At 40.0% G+C, this 16,308-nt stretch overlaps 1 protein-coding gene across 12 annotated transcripts in view; it reads right to left on the bottom strand.

Annotated features, from left to right (window-relative positions):
- The window catches only part of UTRN (utrophin), a 702,825-nt gene that overhangs the window by 160,065 nt on the left and 526,452 nt on the right, over positions 1–16,308 (bottom strand). For all 12 annotated transcript variants that reach the window (XM_056567370.1, XM_056567374.1, XM_056567371.1 and 9 more), the window contains one exon: positions 10,775–11,043. In XM_056567370.1, the coding sequence (XP_056423345.1) occupies positions 10,775–11,043 (269 nt within the window). The remainder of the gene's footprint in view (positions 1–10,774; positions 11,044–16,308) is intronic.

Raw genomic sequence — 16,308 nt, 5'->3', positions numbered from 1 at the left:
ACAGCAACCAATCCTTTCTGCAATACAGACAATGAAGGCTGAATTCTTATTTAGTAACAATGTGGCTTTTCTCTGAGACAGTCAGGATGCACAGGATGCATTGTCCTGGGAAATTTTGTCTAAGCTCTGTGCAACATTAATAGACCCCTATGAAGGGTATGTATACTTCTGCAACTATAGCAAGACTAGTGTGAAGGGGAGGGGATAAGGGAGTCTAAGAATTGGAAAATAGTGGACTTACTTCTTGGAGGTCTCTCTTGCATGGAATCTGCACATACCGATTTATCTCTCCAACCCAAAAAGTAATTGTCTTTTTTATGGGTTCCAAATTAGGAAAACATACCTCCTAAATATTACTGAATTTTGGGAATTATTGTTGGAAGACAGGTGCTACCCTAATGTCCTGTTTGTAAATGCAAAATCTGTTACAGGGCCCCTAAACTTTATATGCAACAGAGGAACCACTCACTGGGGCACTTTAACAACCAGTATCCAGGTGTAGGTGAATCCTCTGCATCTCATATACACTGCTCACAAAAAAAAAAGGGAACTGTTAAGGACCGACCAGGGGGACATGGAGAGTGAGCTATAAACTGACCCTAAAACCACTCTCCTTGCCTACCTGCCCATCCAACCTAACCAGTGGATCGAAAACTGGGCGCCGGTCCCTCCCTGAACTAAAGTGCTGGGGCTTAATAAAAACACACTAATAAATAGTTGGTCACCGACCAGAAAACTAACAGGAACATACAACTCTATAGTACATAAGTTCAGAGGACACAGATCAGAGAGTAATACAGAGGACACAAATCAGCGGTCGTAAACAGAGGACACCATAGATCAGTGGACATGAACAGAGGACTCATAGATTAGGTATCATGAACAGAACTCCAAAGATCTGAATAAAGAACTAAATAACAAATAGAGTTCAAAACACCAGACAGGAAAACGGATAAGTCAACAGACTATAGGAACAGACAGGAATAAGGCATAATTCCCCAGAACATCCAGAAGACAAAGTCACCATGGGCCAGAAACAGGATCAATAGCTAAACAAGAATTATCGCAATCCCCCAGATAACCTCCAGTAGAAACAGGAATGTCTTAATACTAGAACGCAATCTCCCAGAGTCCACCTTGGAGCATGGAGATATCTTGCACTAATTCTCAATTCCCCAGATTCCCCATGGACAGGTAACAGGGATATCTAGATACACAGGATATAATTATAGAACACAGTTCACACTGAACAAGACAGGAATCCCAATCCCTCAGAAAACTTCCAGTAGACAGGATTGTCCCCATGGAGCAGAAACAGGGATGCCTAACATAGGACACTGTTCACACTGGACACACAAACTGGACACTCCATTCCACTATAAGAATAGCCATTAATCATTAATCCAAATAGACTACTGACCAGCTGCACACACACCGCAGTGTGGTCAGAAAGCTGACCCAGTAGGAAAACAGAAATTTAAAACACAGAACTTCACACAGAAAAAAATTAAAACACAGAACTTCACATAAACGGATACAAGAGAATACACAGTGTGAACAGAAACATAACAGAAAGGATATACAAATCCTAAAACCGACTAAACAAACACAGCTTAAAATCTACTAAGAGCATGCCAAAACATGGCTAAAACCAGAAAATACAAAATGCATGCTAAAACAGATTTTCACCCAGTCTCTTTGGCCGCATGGCAGTAGCAAGTTAGCAGCATGTCCATCAACTTAGCAAGTCGGGATATAATGCTGGGCTGACTATAAATAGACACACCCGAAAGGCTATTGGCTAACAGCCTTGGCTGAAAAGGCCAGAAACATTTAACCCTTCCCTGACCAGGAACATAAAACTATTCACACACAGCAAAACTAATAGGCTGTGTGTGAACACAGACCAATACAGACATGACAGGGACACTAAGATAACACATCCTAGATCTAAATGAATGAACTGATCATATTAAATAATTTTGTCTTTGCATAGTTGAATGTGCTGACAAAAAAAATCACACAAAAATGATCAATGGAAATCAAATTTATCAACCCATGGAAGTCTGGTTATGGAGTCAAACTCAAAATCAAAGTGGAAAACCACACTACAGGCTGATCCAATTTTGATGTAATGTCCTTAAAACCAGTAAAAATGAGGCTCAATAGTGTGTGTGGCCTCCACGTGCCCAAATGACCTCCCTACAATGCCTGTGCATGCTCCTGATGAGGTGTTGGATGGTCTCCTGAGGGATGTCCACCACGTCCTGGACAAAAGCATCCACCAGCTCCTGGACATTCTGTGGTGTAATGTGGCATTGGTGGATGGAGCAAGACATAATGTCCCAGATGTGCTCAATCGGATTCAGGTCTGGGGAACGGGCGGACCAGTCCCTGGCATCAATGCCTTCCTCTTGCAGGAACTGCTGACACACTCCAGCCACATGAGGTCTAGCATTGTCTTGCATTAGGAGGAACAGAGGGCCAACCGCACCAGCATATGATCTCACAAGGGGTCTGGAGATCTCATCTCGGTACCTACTGGCAGTCAGGCTATCTCTGGCAAGTACATAGAGGGCTGTGTGGCTCCCAAAAGACATGCCACCCCAAACCATTACTGACCCAATGCCAAATTGGTCATGCTAGAGGATGTTGCAGGCAGCAGAATGTTCTCCACATGGTCTCCAGACTCTGTCACGTCTGTCACATGTGCTCTGTGTGAACCTGCTTTCATCTGTGAAGAGCACAGGGCACCAGTGGCTAATTTGCCAATCTTGGTGTTCTCTGTCAAATGCCAAATGTCTTGCAGGGTGTTGGGCTGAAAGCACAACCTCCAGCTGTGGACGTTGGGCCCTCATACCACCCTCATAGACTGTTTCTGACTGTTTGAGTGGACACATGCACATTTGTGGCCAGTTGGAGGTCATTTTGCAGGGCTCTGGCAGTGCTCCTCCTGCTTTGCGTTGCACAAAGGCGAAGGTATCGGTCCTGCTGCTGGGTTGTTGCCCTCCTACGGCCTCCTCCACGTCTCCTGATGTACTGGCCTGTCTCCTGTTAGTGCCTCCATGCTCTGGACACTATGCTGACAGACACAGCAAACCTTCTTGCCACATCTAGCATTGATTTGCCATCCTGGATGAGCTGCACTACCTGAGCCACTTTTGTGGGTTGTAGACTCCGTCTCATGTTACCACTAGAGTGAAAGCACCGCCAGCATTCAAAAGTGACCAAAACATCAGCCAGGAAGCATAGGCACTGAGAAGTGGTCTGTGGTCACCACCTGCAGAACCACTCCTTTATTGGGGGTGTCTTGCTAATTGCCTATCATGTCCACCTGTTGTCTATTCCATTTGCACAACATCATGTGAAATTGATTGTCAATCAGTGTTGCTTCCTGAGTGGACAGTGTGATTTTACAGAAGTGTGATTGACTTGGAGTTACATTGTGTTGTTTAAGTGTTCCCTTTATTTTTTTGAGCAGTGCAGTTATGCCACTGCAAATGCACGCAGTGATAAAACATAACAAGAATAATGCATTTACTAATACCCTATATAAGGGATAATAGACACTAATGTATCAGCACAGGAGTAAAGATGTACAACGGCAATGACCAAAGTGAAGTAACAGCACACGGATAATAATAATGAGGGATTATAAACACAACAGAGGGATATTGCACACAGTGATATCACAGAACAGTGGTAACGCCATTGAGAAGGGATAGTAAACATAGTTCTGTTACAACTGGCTTAGGGCCACAGAACAAAGATAATAAGCATAGTGATCTCACACCTAAAGACTCCACTGATGTCACAGTGTGAGCATAATAAACACAGCACAACAATACACATTGTACACACAGTGATATGACAGTATAACTAATACCCTCTTATGAAACGACTAGAAATCTGGCACTGCAATGTTCAACTACATAGCATGGCGCTGGTTGTAGTCTTGTATTTGCAGTCTTGTTACTATGCATTGATCATATTATGTTGCTATATGGTATTCACATGTGATACTACAGTGTATTAAAGTGCAATGCTGCCATCTACAGTTAAACCTTTGTTAAACTGGTTATAAAAGATACACCCATACACAATACACTATAATACATTGTACTCAGAGCATGTTCTGGTGTGGGGAAAGGAGCTTCCGTAGCCTGTCATCTACAGAAAGAAACAGTTTAGACTAGTTGATTGCTGCCAACCCTCCAGAATAAGTAGAAGCAGGCTAAACAGCACCTCAGGATAAGTGGAGGCAGTTAGCTAGAGTCCAGCTTAGCTAGGCCTCACCACTTGGGATCACTTGGGGTAACACCTCTACTACTTTGAAGATAAGTCTAAAAAGTCCTATTTGGGGAATTTGAGGAGGAGTTACATAGGTATTTGAAAGACTATAGGGTACTATTGTGCATGTACCCAATAGCACTTTTAGGGCCTTCCAGGACTTCAGGACAGGCCTAGAGCCGTCATGGCCTATCTTGTCATTGTTTACTTCAAGACTTGCATTCCATAGTAGAAGTTGCAGATCACTTACCATGAGAACATCTATATTGTATAATCCCCAGGGAACCAGCCACTGAAGATGACCTCAGTAAAGATATTCACGACTAGTACCTAGTCCAAGATCTTACATATATTCTGCCATATAAGTACTTAAGGTGCCCCTCCTCAATCCAGGTATTGCATTACTGTACAAGAGACCGTACCTCCATCTATTGTGGAAGATTGTTTCCAAAAGTAAACTCACTCACTGCACAGAAAACACTTGCTATGAGAAATACTACATTGGGTTTGCCCAAGAGAAAAGATCACTACCATCATCATCAGTGCAGCCCCTCTTCACTTTGCCGTGTAGAAGAGGTCCTGGCAGCACCCACTTAGCAATATCAATGACTTCAAAGCATCAGCCCGGGTACAGATAGAAGCTGCAAAAATAGCTACATGTGATTTAAGGTGTTGTGCCCTGAGCCCAACACCTATAGGTGGGTAGATTTCCTCTCCTTATTTTGTATTGTTTTACATTGTAATACACTATGGAGCCCCCTATATGTTATTTTCTTCCATGCACTGAACTCTTCACTGTGTTGATCTAGAGGATTGTGGAAAAACCAGTGTACAGACTTCAGCCATTCTGACAACGGAAATGGTGACCTTTCACTACAAGTACCCCTTCCATTTTCGTACTACCCAATTGACCTCCAGTCACCGCACACTTGACCCCTAAGTCGCTACCATACAGGCGTGACAACCCCTGCAACCCTTTTGCAATATCTTTGGTATTTTTCCTCCCATTCACATCAAATGTTTGCTTCTTACTGACAGATGCTACTATATCACCTGCATTTAGCACCTATAAAATTCTGAGTCAGTCAACCAGCAGGCCAGGCGAACATAAAGCATCTAAAACAAGACATGAAATAAAATTATTATGATAGTTTGTGACTTTATTATATCTCAGCAGCTGGTTAGTGATTCATGTTTATAGATGTATTGCTTGCAAAACCTAAGTATAATTGAACATATCATTTTCCAAGAAATGTATGAAGGTGATAAAAGAGACGTATTATTTCACTCCAATTAATTGAGCATAGAGATTGTAATTACACCCAGTGCCTACCAGTCATTGCTCTCATCTCACAATACACATCCCAATGACATCACTGCGTGGGGTCAAGTGCAATGTAATGTGCAAGGCCAAGAGAGAGAAAGAAAAACGTATAAATACCGTAGATTAAAACATAATAAATCCATTACTTCTATGAAGATTTCTTTCATCCTATAATATCACTAAGCAACTGTAAAAAAAGCCATTTAGGCTCATGATATACATTGTAAGTAACAATGTGCGTGTTGAAATGCAGCCCGCATTTAGTCATTCCTTTTATATCTCAATATAACCTATCCTCATGAGATCGAAATAATCATATGTATAGCAAATGTGCTTGATTCTTGTTTATACTAATGTAATATATATATATATATATATATATATATATATATATATATATATATATATACTTGTTTATACTAATATAGACAGCATAACTTTGGATAAATTACCCAAGGGGTTGTCCACTCTGTTTTATTTCTATTTGTAAAAAAAGAAAAACATTAAGGGGGTACTCCACTACTTTAAAACATATCCCCTATACCAGAGGTTGGACATCTTGTGATCTACCGAAATGGGTCCCATCTCTCTTTATGTATGGAGCAGCATGTCAGCATATCAGGGAGCGTCGGAGATTCCAAGTACAGTGCTTGTGTATCCCAGACACTCTTATAGAGAATGCATAGAGTGAGTACATGCCGACACACCACCCCACTGCACAGAAATAGACAGGGCCCAGTTTTGAAGATCATGGGGGGGGGGGGGGGGGAGGTCATACACCCTGCAATCAGACGCTTATCACCTATCCTGTGGATAGGAGATAGGTTTTAATGTAGTGGAGTACCCCGTTAACAACAAGCAGATTACAATGTGTGTAACTGTTGGGACCCTCAGTAAATGGCTACTGTTTGTAGGAAAGTTTGGCACAACACAATGTCCAGTGAAATTGGGTTGTCTGCGTAATGCAAGACAGGGCAAGTCTTTGGGGGAGAGAAATACTCTTTGTAGCTGCCTTCCACTCTGGCCAAGACAAGAGGATCCTAAACAAATAACCCCTCTGTATTAAATCAGACTTCCTAATAGAGTATTTGAAAATTGCTTTTCTATACAGGACAACCCTTACAATGTATTATATAGGGTAATATGATATTGTATAATCACTGAAAGATGAGTATGAATAAGGCTGACATGTCATAAAAGAAAGGTGAAGCAGTTGCTTTATGCAAGTTAATTTGTCCAACATGGAGGAAGGAGATGGTAGGATAATCATCGGTCAAGATCAGTCAAGGTCAACAGATCTTAAAGTGAGTATTCACCGGCTTGAGGAAGCGCCAAACAGGCGTGAAACAACTCGTTCTGGAGCTCCTGTATATGCCTTACGTACCGGTGACGGAATAAAGAGTTGTATGCCTGGTGAGTGCGATCCTCTTTCTCTATCTTCATTTGAACTTTTATCTGTTTATGGAGACGCACCGCTATAGGCAACCCTCTAGCTAGCCCCGCAGCCCCCTCGGATGCAAAGAGTGCCAGTAGCCTTTAATTTTGGTAGTGCCGGGTCCATTTTCTTCTTACCTTAAAGTGAGTATGTCCCCTAGATTTCTTTTACTGATCATAGCCAGGTAATAAAACATGTTCTGTTTACTAATCTCTTTCAATTTCTTTTCTGTAATTTCTTGTTTAACTATTAGAAATTTAGTTATTCTGGTGGACAATCATCTTTCCTGAGCTGTTTATAACAGCATTTAGTTATATGCTTTACAGTAAGCCAATGAACATCTCCAGACCCTATACTTCTTATGGGGAAGGTTTCTAAGCATGAACCATGTAAAGGTCTTTCTACATGGGGAGGGGAAGACTGAGTTCATATGGGCTTTTCTATATATTAGGGCATCTTGAAATGTAATGCTGTACAGATCACTTTACAGCAGCCTTATCATCACAGACAAAACAAGAAGTCTCATCTTAGTTTTAGGCCTAGTGGTGAAATTAAAAACTGCTAATTTGCAGAATTATTAAAAAATATAGACAGTAAAATGAAAAATTAAGATCATCACCAATAGATCATATTCACTTTAACATGGCTTCAGAAACATCAAACCTTTTGAGGCAGGATAAAAAGAAAGATTTCACTATTGGTAAGGTTAGGCAGATCGTAGAATGAAAGGCACAATGGACTGTGAAGTAAAAGTAGACTAGATATGAATGCATTTTAAATGAAGGTCAATTTTTTTTCATGTTTATCTAAAGCTTGAAGGACTTATATCAGGAGTAGTCAATTGGCCAGATGAGAAGCTTTATAAAAGGTTTAAGGGTCAGAAAAATCAATACACTTGTCTGACACGGAATAATGAAAATATATATTGCCTCTATATATGCAATGGGAAACAAGTACATAAAATGATTCTCCAAAATACCATTCACATAATAAGGCTTTGTCCACACATAATAAATACAAAAAACTGCAACAGAACCTTGGTATGTGCACATAGCCTAAACCAACATCTCAATCTGTCTTCAGCCGAAGAAGCTTAGTCAGGTTCCCTATTGTTCCTACCACTAAAGAGAAGCCGTGACAATAAAACAGGGAATCTACAATCACTTCTGTGCAGAGACGAAGACTTGTATTTTGACTGATGGGCTGCAATATTTGCAGTAAAATATTTTAGCACCTAAAACAGGTCTTTTGTCAACAGTACTGGTTGTCATGCTAGGAGGTCTCCCTGAGGAAGCCTAAAGGTGAAACGGCGTCGGGGTACTGACTGACTGTGAGGGTATGTGGGCAGTCGAGGTCACCGGATTTGCATGTGGAGTGTAAGAAACGTTTGTTTGTTGAAACTTTGTTTACTTACTTGTTCACCCAGGAGGAAGTATATCTTCACTTACTGTGAAATTGCCACGTCTCTGTGGGTGTTTCATGTTATTTCCCTTTCCTAAAGCTTACCTAGTGACTATAGGATTTTGTACTGTTCATCTGTGCACTTGCATCTATGATTTATGCATTTTCAGATGTAACATATGTATATGAAATGTATACTGGTGGCCCTAGTACTATGGGATTGTCACTTATATGAACTTTATCCTGATGTAATATTACCTACCTCATAGTTGTCAGATTTTTCTGACTGTTGCTGTCCTTTTTAATTGTTCTTATTTGATTTTTCTAAAAAGATTTAAAGGGGTACTCCCGTGGAAAACTTTTTTTTTTTAATCAACTGGTGCCAGAAAGTTAAACAGATTTGTAAATCACTTCTATTAAAAAATCTTAATCCTTCCAGTACTTTTTAAGGGCTGTATACTAAAGAGAAATCAAAAAAAGAAATGCAATTCCTCCAATGTCATGACCACAGTGCTCTCTGCTGACCTCTGCTGTCCATTTTAGGAACTGTCCAGAGGAGGAGAAAATCTCCATAGCAAACATATGCTGCTCTGGACAGTTCCTAAAATGGACAGCAGAGGTCAGCAGAGAGCACTGTGGTCATGACATCAGAGGAAATGCATTTCTTTTTTGGATTTCTCTTTAGTATACAGCCCCTAAAAAGTACTGGAAGGATTAAGAATTTTTAATAGAAGTGATTTACAAATCTGTTTAACTTTCTGGCACCAGTTAATTTAAAAAAAAAAAAAGTTTCCCAAGGGAGTACCTTTTAACCCCTTAAGGACGCAGGACGTAAATGTACGTCCTGGTGCGGTGGTACTTAAAGCACCAGGACGTACATTTACGTCCTAAGCATAACCGCAAGCATCGGAGCTGATCGCAGCCAGGGACCCGCCGGCAATGGCCGACGTCCGCGATCTCGTGGGCGTCCGCCATTAACCCCTCAGGTGCCGGGATCAATACAGATCCCGGCATCTGCGGCAGTTCACGATTTAAATGAACAATCGGATCGCCCGCAGCGCTGCTGCGGGGATCCGTTCATTCATAACGCCGCACGGAGGTCCCCTCTCCTTCCTCCGTGCGGCTCCCGGCATCTCCTGCTCTGGTCTGTGATCGAGCAGACCAGAGCAGAAGATGACCGAAAACACTGATCTGTTCTATGTCCTATACATAGAACAGATCAGTATTAGCAATCATGGTATTGCTATGAATAGTCCCCTATGGGGACTATTCAAGTGTAAAAAAAAATGTAAAAAAATGTAAAAGTAAAAGTAAAAAAAATATAGACATATTTGGTATCGCCGCGTGCGTAAATGTCCGAACTATTAAAATAAAATGTTAATGATCCCGTACGGTTAACGGCGTGAACGAAAAAAAATAAAAAAGTCCTACTTTTTTAATACATTTTATTAAAAAAAAAATTATAAAAAATGTATTAAAAGTTTTTTATATGCAAATGTGGTATAAAAAAAAAAAGTACAGATCATGACGCAAAAAATGAGCCCCCATACCGCCGCTTATACGGAAAAATAAAAAAGTTATAGGTCATCAAAATAAAGGGATTATAAACGTACTAATTTGGTTAAAAAGTTTGTGATTTTTTTTAAGCGCAACAATAATATAAAAGTATATAATAATGGGTATCATTTTAATCGTATTGACCCTCAGAATAAAGAACACACGTCATTTTTACCATAAATTGTACGGCGTGAAAACGAAACCTTCCAAAATTAGCAAAATTGCGTTTTTCGTTTTAATTTCCCCACAAAAATAGTGTTTTTTGGTTGCGCCATACATTTTATGATATAATGAGTGATGTCATTACAAAGGACAACTGGTCGCGCAAAAAACAAGCCCTCATACTAGTCTGTGGATGAAAATATAAAAGAGTTATGATTTTTAGAAGGCGAGGAGGAAAAAATGAAAACGTAAAAATTAAGTCCAAAGGCCAAAATGGGCTGAGTCCTTAAGGGGTTAAGGGGTATTTCTAATGAGTGTCCAGTGTGAATTGTGGGTATTGTTACAGGGTGAAGATTTCACACATGGCATTTATTAAAGTTTATTTGATCTAAGCCCATATTTGTTGGTTTACATGCTATGAGGTCTGTAGCTAAAAAAAATACTGAAGCCATGTCTAATGCCATATTGGAAATGTGTGTAATAGAGTGATGAATTCATACCAAGGAGAAATAAAGAGTAAACAACACATAACACTATATAAAAGTTAATAAGGTGGGCTTTTACATGTAAATAGGTGACCATTTAAACATACAGAAATTACTTACACTTGTCTTCTCAATGTGTTCCTTCAAAGAGTCAATCAATAAATCTCCGACCGGCTTCCAGCCACTGCGCACTTTTTCTGCTGCCACCAATCCCACATCAAGATCATCCATTGCACTTTGCAAGACCCTCAATTTCTCCACAGCTTTCTCCACTTGCTTCTGCCAGCTGACAGCCTGCAAGTTCAGGCTTTCCCACTTCTCTTTAACTTCTACCGACTGCTTCCGCATAGTTCTGGCAATTTTTTGGGCTCTTTCTTCAGGGGTTAATTCTTCAGGAAACAAAAAGAACAGGTAAGCTTTATAAGATTATGTATAGAAAATCTATAGCACACCAAGGTCTAGGGGTGCCAAATGTGAAGGTTCAGACAATAATAGTAATAAAAGTACCTTTATACATAAACCAAGCAAAGTTTACTTTTAATAAAAATTGTAATGCATTTATTAACACAGATAACAAATAAATGAAATCTATATATAACCATTAACTTCACTGGATTATGGGAATTCTATCAAAGGGGTGCTCCGATGCAAAAAAAAAAATTAAAAATTAAATCAACTGGTGGCAGTAAGTTAAACAAATTTGTAAATTACTTCTATTTAAAAATATGTATCCCTCCAGTACTTATCAGCTGCTGTATACTACAGTGGAAGTTGAGTTGTTCTTTTCTGCCTGGCCACAGTGCTCTCTGCTGACACCTCTGTCCATGTCAGGAACTGTTCAAAGCAGGATAGGTTTCCTATGGGTATTTGCTCCTATTCTGGACAGTTCCTGACATGGAGGTGTCAGCAGAGAACACTGTGGTGAGACTGAAAAATTATTAAAAAAGAAAAGAACTTTCAGTGGAGCATTCTGCAGCTGATAAATACTGGAAGGATTAAATTGGTTATCTGGCCAAAGACAACATATATCCTATCCAATGGATATAGGATAAGATGTCTGATTGCGGGGGACCCGCCGCTGGGACCCCCCGCGATCTTCGTGCAGCACCCACATTCTTATCCCCTATCCTTTGGATAGGGGGATAAGATGTCTTTGGCCAGATAACCCTTTAAGATTATTAAATAGAAGTAATTTACAAATCTGTTTAACTTTCTGGCACTAGTTGATTTAAAAAAAAAAAAAAATCATAATAATGTTTTCCACCAGAGTACCCCTTTAACATATTTCCTTTAAAATGATATTACCAGATAGATCATAGACATGCTTTAAGCTAGGGCCAAAATAAGCTACCGCATGCTGATGCCTCCTCACTAACAAGAACGTTCAAAGAATGGAAACCTAAAGGTGGCCTTACTCATAGACAGAAGTAGTTTGATGGTTGAACAACTGCTGAACAATCAATTGTATGATGGACAATCATTTTGCAGACACAGCTATACACATTTATTTTAGTATTTGCCAGTGCAAGAAGCAGAGGAAAAAAGCAACATCTATTACTATATTAACACCTGCCTAAAATTTTAAATGGCAGAAAACAGTTCAAGGGGTCACAAATATTTAAATAGTTCAACTTAATAGTATCATGATTCTAAAGAATTTACAGTCATCGCCGTAAATGTTGGCACCTATGACACTTTTCTACAAAATTAAGTATTTCTTACAGAAAAGGATTGCAGTAACATGTTTTGCTATACACATGTTTATTCCATTTGTGTGTATTGGAACTAAACCAAAAAAGGGAGGAAAAAAGCAAATTGGACATAATGTCACACCAAACTCCAAAAATGGTCTGGACAAAATTATTGGCACCCTTTCAAAATTGTGGAAAAATAAAATTGTTTCAAGCATGTGCTGCTCCTTTAAACTCACCTGGGGGCAAGGAACATGTGTGGGTAATATAAAAATCACACCTGAAAGCAGATAAAAAGGAGAGAAGTTCACTTAGTCTTTGCATTGTGTCTCTGTGTGTGCCACACTAAGCATGGATAACAGAAAGAGAACTGTCTGAGGACTTGAGAACCAAAATTGTGGAAAAATATCAACAATCTCAAGGTTACAAGTCCATCTCCAGAGATCTAGATTTGCCTTTGTCCACAGTGCGCAACATTATCAAGAAGTTTGCAACCCATGGCACTGTAGCTAATCTCTCTGGGCATGGACAGAAGAGAAAAATTGATGAAAGGTGTCAACGCAGGATAGTCCAGATGGTGGATAAGCAGCCCCAAACAAGTTCCAAAGATATTCAAGTTGTCCTGCAGGCTCAGGGAGCATCAGTGTCAGCATGAACTATTCATCAACATTTAAATGAAGTGCTATGGCAGGAGACCAAGGAGGACCCCACTGCTGACACAGAGACATAAAAAAACAAGACTATATTTTGCCAAAATGAACTTGAGTAAGCCAAAATCCTTCTGGGAAAACATCTTGTGGACAGATGAGACCAAGATAGAGCTTTTAGGTAAAGCACATCATTCTACTGTTTACCGAAAATGGAATGAGGCCTACAAAGAAAAAACACATTACCTACAGTGAAATATGGTGGAGGTTCAATGATGTTTTGGGGTTGTTTTGCTGCCTCTGGCATTAGGTGTCTTGAATGTGTGCAAAGAATCATGAAATCTGAGGATTACCAAGGCATTTTGGGTCGCACTGTACAGCCCAGTGTCAGAAAGCTGGGTTTGCGTCCGAGATCTTTGGTCTTCCAGCAGGACAATGACCCCAAACATATGTAAGAAAGCACCCAGAAATGGATGGCAACAAAGCGCTGGAGAGTTCTGAAGTGGCAGCAATGAGTCCAGATCTAAATCCCATTGAACACCTGTGGAGAGATCTTAAAATTGCTGTTGAGACCTGGAGCAGTTTGCAAAGGAAGAGTGGTCCAACATTCCGGGTGAGAGGTGTACGAAGCTTTTTGATGGTTATAGGAAGCGACTGATTTCAGTTATTTATTCCAAAGGGTGTGCAAGCAAATATTAAGATAAGGGTGCCAATAATTTTGTCCAGCCCATTTTTGGAGTTTGGTGTGACATTATGTCCAATTAGCTTTTTTTCCTCCCTTTTTTGGTTTAGTTCCAATACACACAAAGGGAATAAACACGTGTATTGATTTAATAAACTTTGAATTTGAAAAAAAAAAACAACAAAAAAACACGTGTATAGAAAAACATGTATTTGCTGCAATCCTTTTCTGTGAGAAATACTTAATTTTCTAGAAAAGTTTCAGGGGTGCCAACATTTACAGCCATGACTATATGTATGAAATGCCCAGACACACAGAAAATAGAAAGCCGCATCGTTTTGATGAAGGCAACAACGCGCTTCAGCAGACAGAGCAGTAGGCTGGGTGTTATGAAACCAGCCGAATACCTTGTTATAAACCGTGCATGAAGAAAAAAGATGCAAAAGCCACGACCCAAGCTTTTTCCTAGCAAAAAATAAGGTCTCGCAAGCAGCTTCTGTGTGACTGCAGAGCGAGTTAATGGATTATTTCACATTCCTTACAGAGACAATTACGGGAATTTGTGCTGCACCCCATGCCACCTTTTAGCAGAAAATTTTGCAGAAGACAACATTTGATTAAGACAGAAAAGTCGGCAAAAGAAAAATATTCTTTTTATCATTAGGTTAACACCGAAAAAAAAGAAGAAAAAAAAGGTTATCATGTGGATGAAAGACTCGAGTTTAAATGCAATTCCGAACCCTGAGACCCAGATGGTGACACATATTAATGGTGGAGTCCTGTTAGGACACAGTCAGGAATCCTTAAATGAATTGCGCTCCCTCTCTCTGGTGCTCACTGTTTTGCAGACACATCAACAGCTGCTGACAAACATCATGTCAGGCTCGCTTGAAACAACCATCTGCCCTAGCAAGAGATAATTTAAGCCATTCTCTATATAAAAAGTTTGAAGTGTAAAAAGAGTTACATACCAAACTTTTTCTATCTGCACATGGCAATGAGGCCTTAAAGGGGTACTCTGCCCCTAGACATCTTATCCCCTTTCCAAAGGATAGGGGATAAGATGTCAGATCACCGGGGTCCCGCTGCTGGGGACCCCTGGTATCTCCGCTGCAGCACCCCGCTATCATTACTGCAAAGAGCAGACTTGCTCCATGTGTAATGAGGGGCAATACAGGGGACGGAGCATTGTTACATCAAGGCTCTGACCCCTCGTGACGTAACGGCCCACCTCTCAATACAAGTCTATGGGAGGGGGCATCGCGGACCCATCTTATCCCCTATCCACTTTTGTTAAAAATCATAACCTTTCCAGTTTTGCACCTAAAAATCCATATGATGGCTTATTTTTTGTGCCACTAATTTGTAATGTCATTTTACCCAAAACTCTACGGCGAAATGGGAAAAAAATCATTGTGCAACAAAATTGAAAAAAAAAAAAACGACATTTTTTAACTTTTGGGGGCTCCCGTTTCTACGCAGTACATTTTTTGGTCAAAATTACACTTTATCGTTATTCTGTAGGTCCATACGATTAAAATGATACCCTACTTATATAGGTTTGATTTTGTCGTACTTTTGGAAAAAATCATAACTACATGCATGAAAATTAATACATTTAAAATTGTCCTCTTCTGATCCCTATAACTTTTTGATTTTCCTGTGTACGGGGCTATATGAGGGCTCATATTTTGCGCCATGATCTGAAGTTTTAATGAGTTCCATGTTTGTTTAGATCGGACTTTTTGATCGCTTTTTATTCATTTTTTTTAGGGTATAAAAAGTGACCAAAAATACCCTATTTTGGACTTTATTTTTTAGCGAGTACGCCATTAACCGTTCGGTTTAATTAACCATATATTTTTATAGTTCGGACATTTACGCACGCGGCGATACCACACATGTTTATTTTATGATGTTTTTATATTTTTATATGGAATTTGGGAATTTTTTAACTTTTAATAAGGAAGGGGTTAATGTGTTTTTTTTTTTGCTTTTTTTACTTTTATTAAACTTTTTTTTCCACTTAGTGGACTTTTAGGAGGAATCATTAGATTCCTCATACAGATCAATGTGGTTCCATAGAACCACATTGATATGTGTGATCTGCACTCGATTGATAAAGCGCCTGGGCTTGCCAGGCTTTATAAATGTGAGAGACGGGACTTGCACGGAAGGAGAGGTAGGCCCTCCGGCTACCTCCACAGTGGATCGTCCCCCCGCAATCGCGCTGGGGGGCGATCCAGGATGTGAGATCGAGATGTGTGGTTAGGGTATGTGGTCATTAGTAAAAGTCTGAAGTATTAAATGGGCACTGTCAGATACAAAAACTTTTGATATGTTTTAAAGCATGCAACACCATTAGCTTTTGCAATTGCTTTCTTTAGAAAATTTTCAGTATTTCATACTGAAAAAGCCAGTCAAACAACTGCTCCCCCTGCCTGCTAGGACATATACTAGTCCTGCTGTGTCCATGCATCATCACCTATGTCATGGACACACTTTCTTGATTGACAGCTGTGAGTGCAGGGCTCATAGCTGGAGGAAAATCTACCACTGTCAGCTTGTGTCCCGCTACTGTCAGTGAGGACAAGCTGGGAGTTGTAGTTTTGCTAATGCTAGGGGAGATGTGAG

Source organism: Hyla sarda, chromosome 3, assembly GCF_029499605.1.
Source record: "Hyla sarda isolate aHylSar1 chromosome 3, aHylSar1.hap1, whole genome shotgun sequence".
Lineage (NCBI taxonomy): Eukaryota > Metazoa > Chordata > Amphibia > Anura > Hylidae > Hyla > Hyla sarda.
Note: the sequence above shows the minus strand (reverse complement) of the source record. Positions and strands in the feature narration are given on the sequence as shown.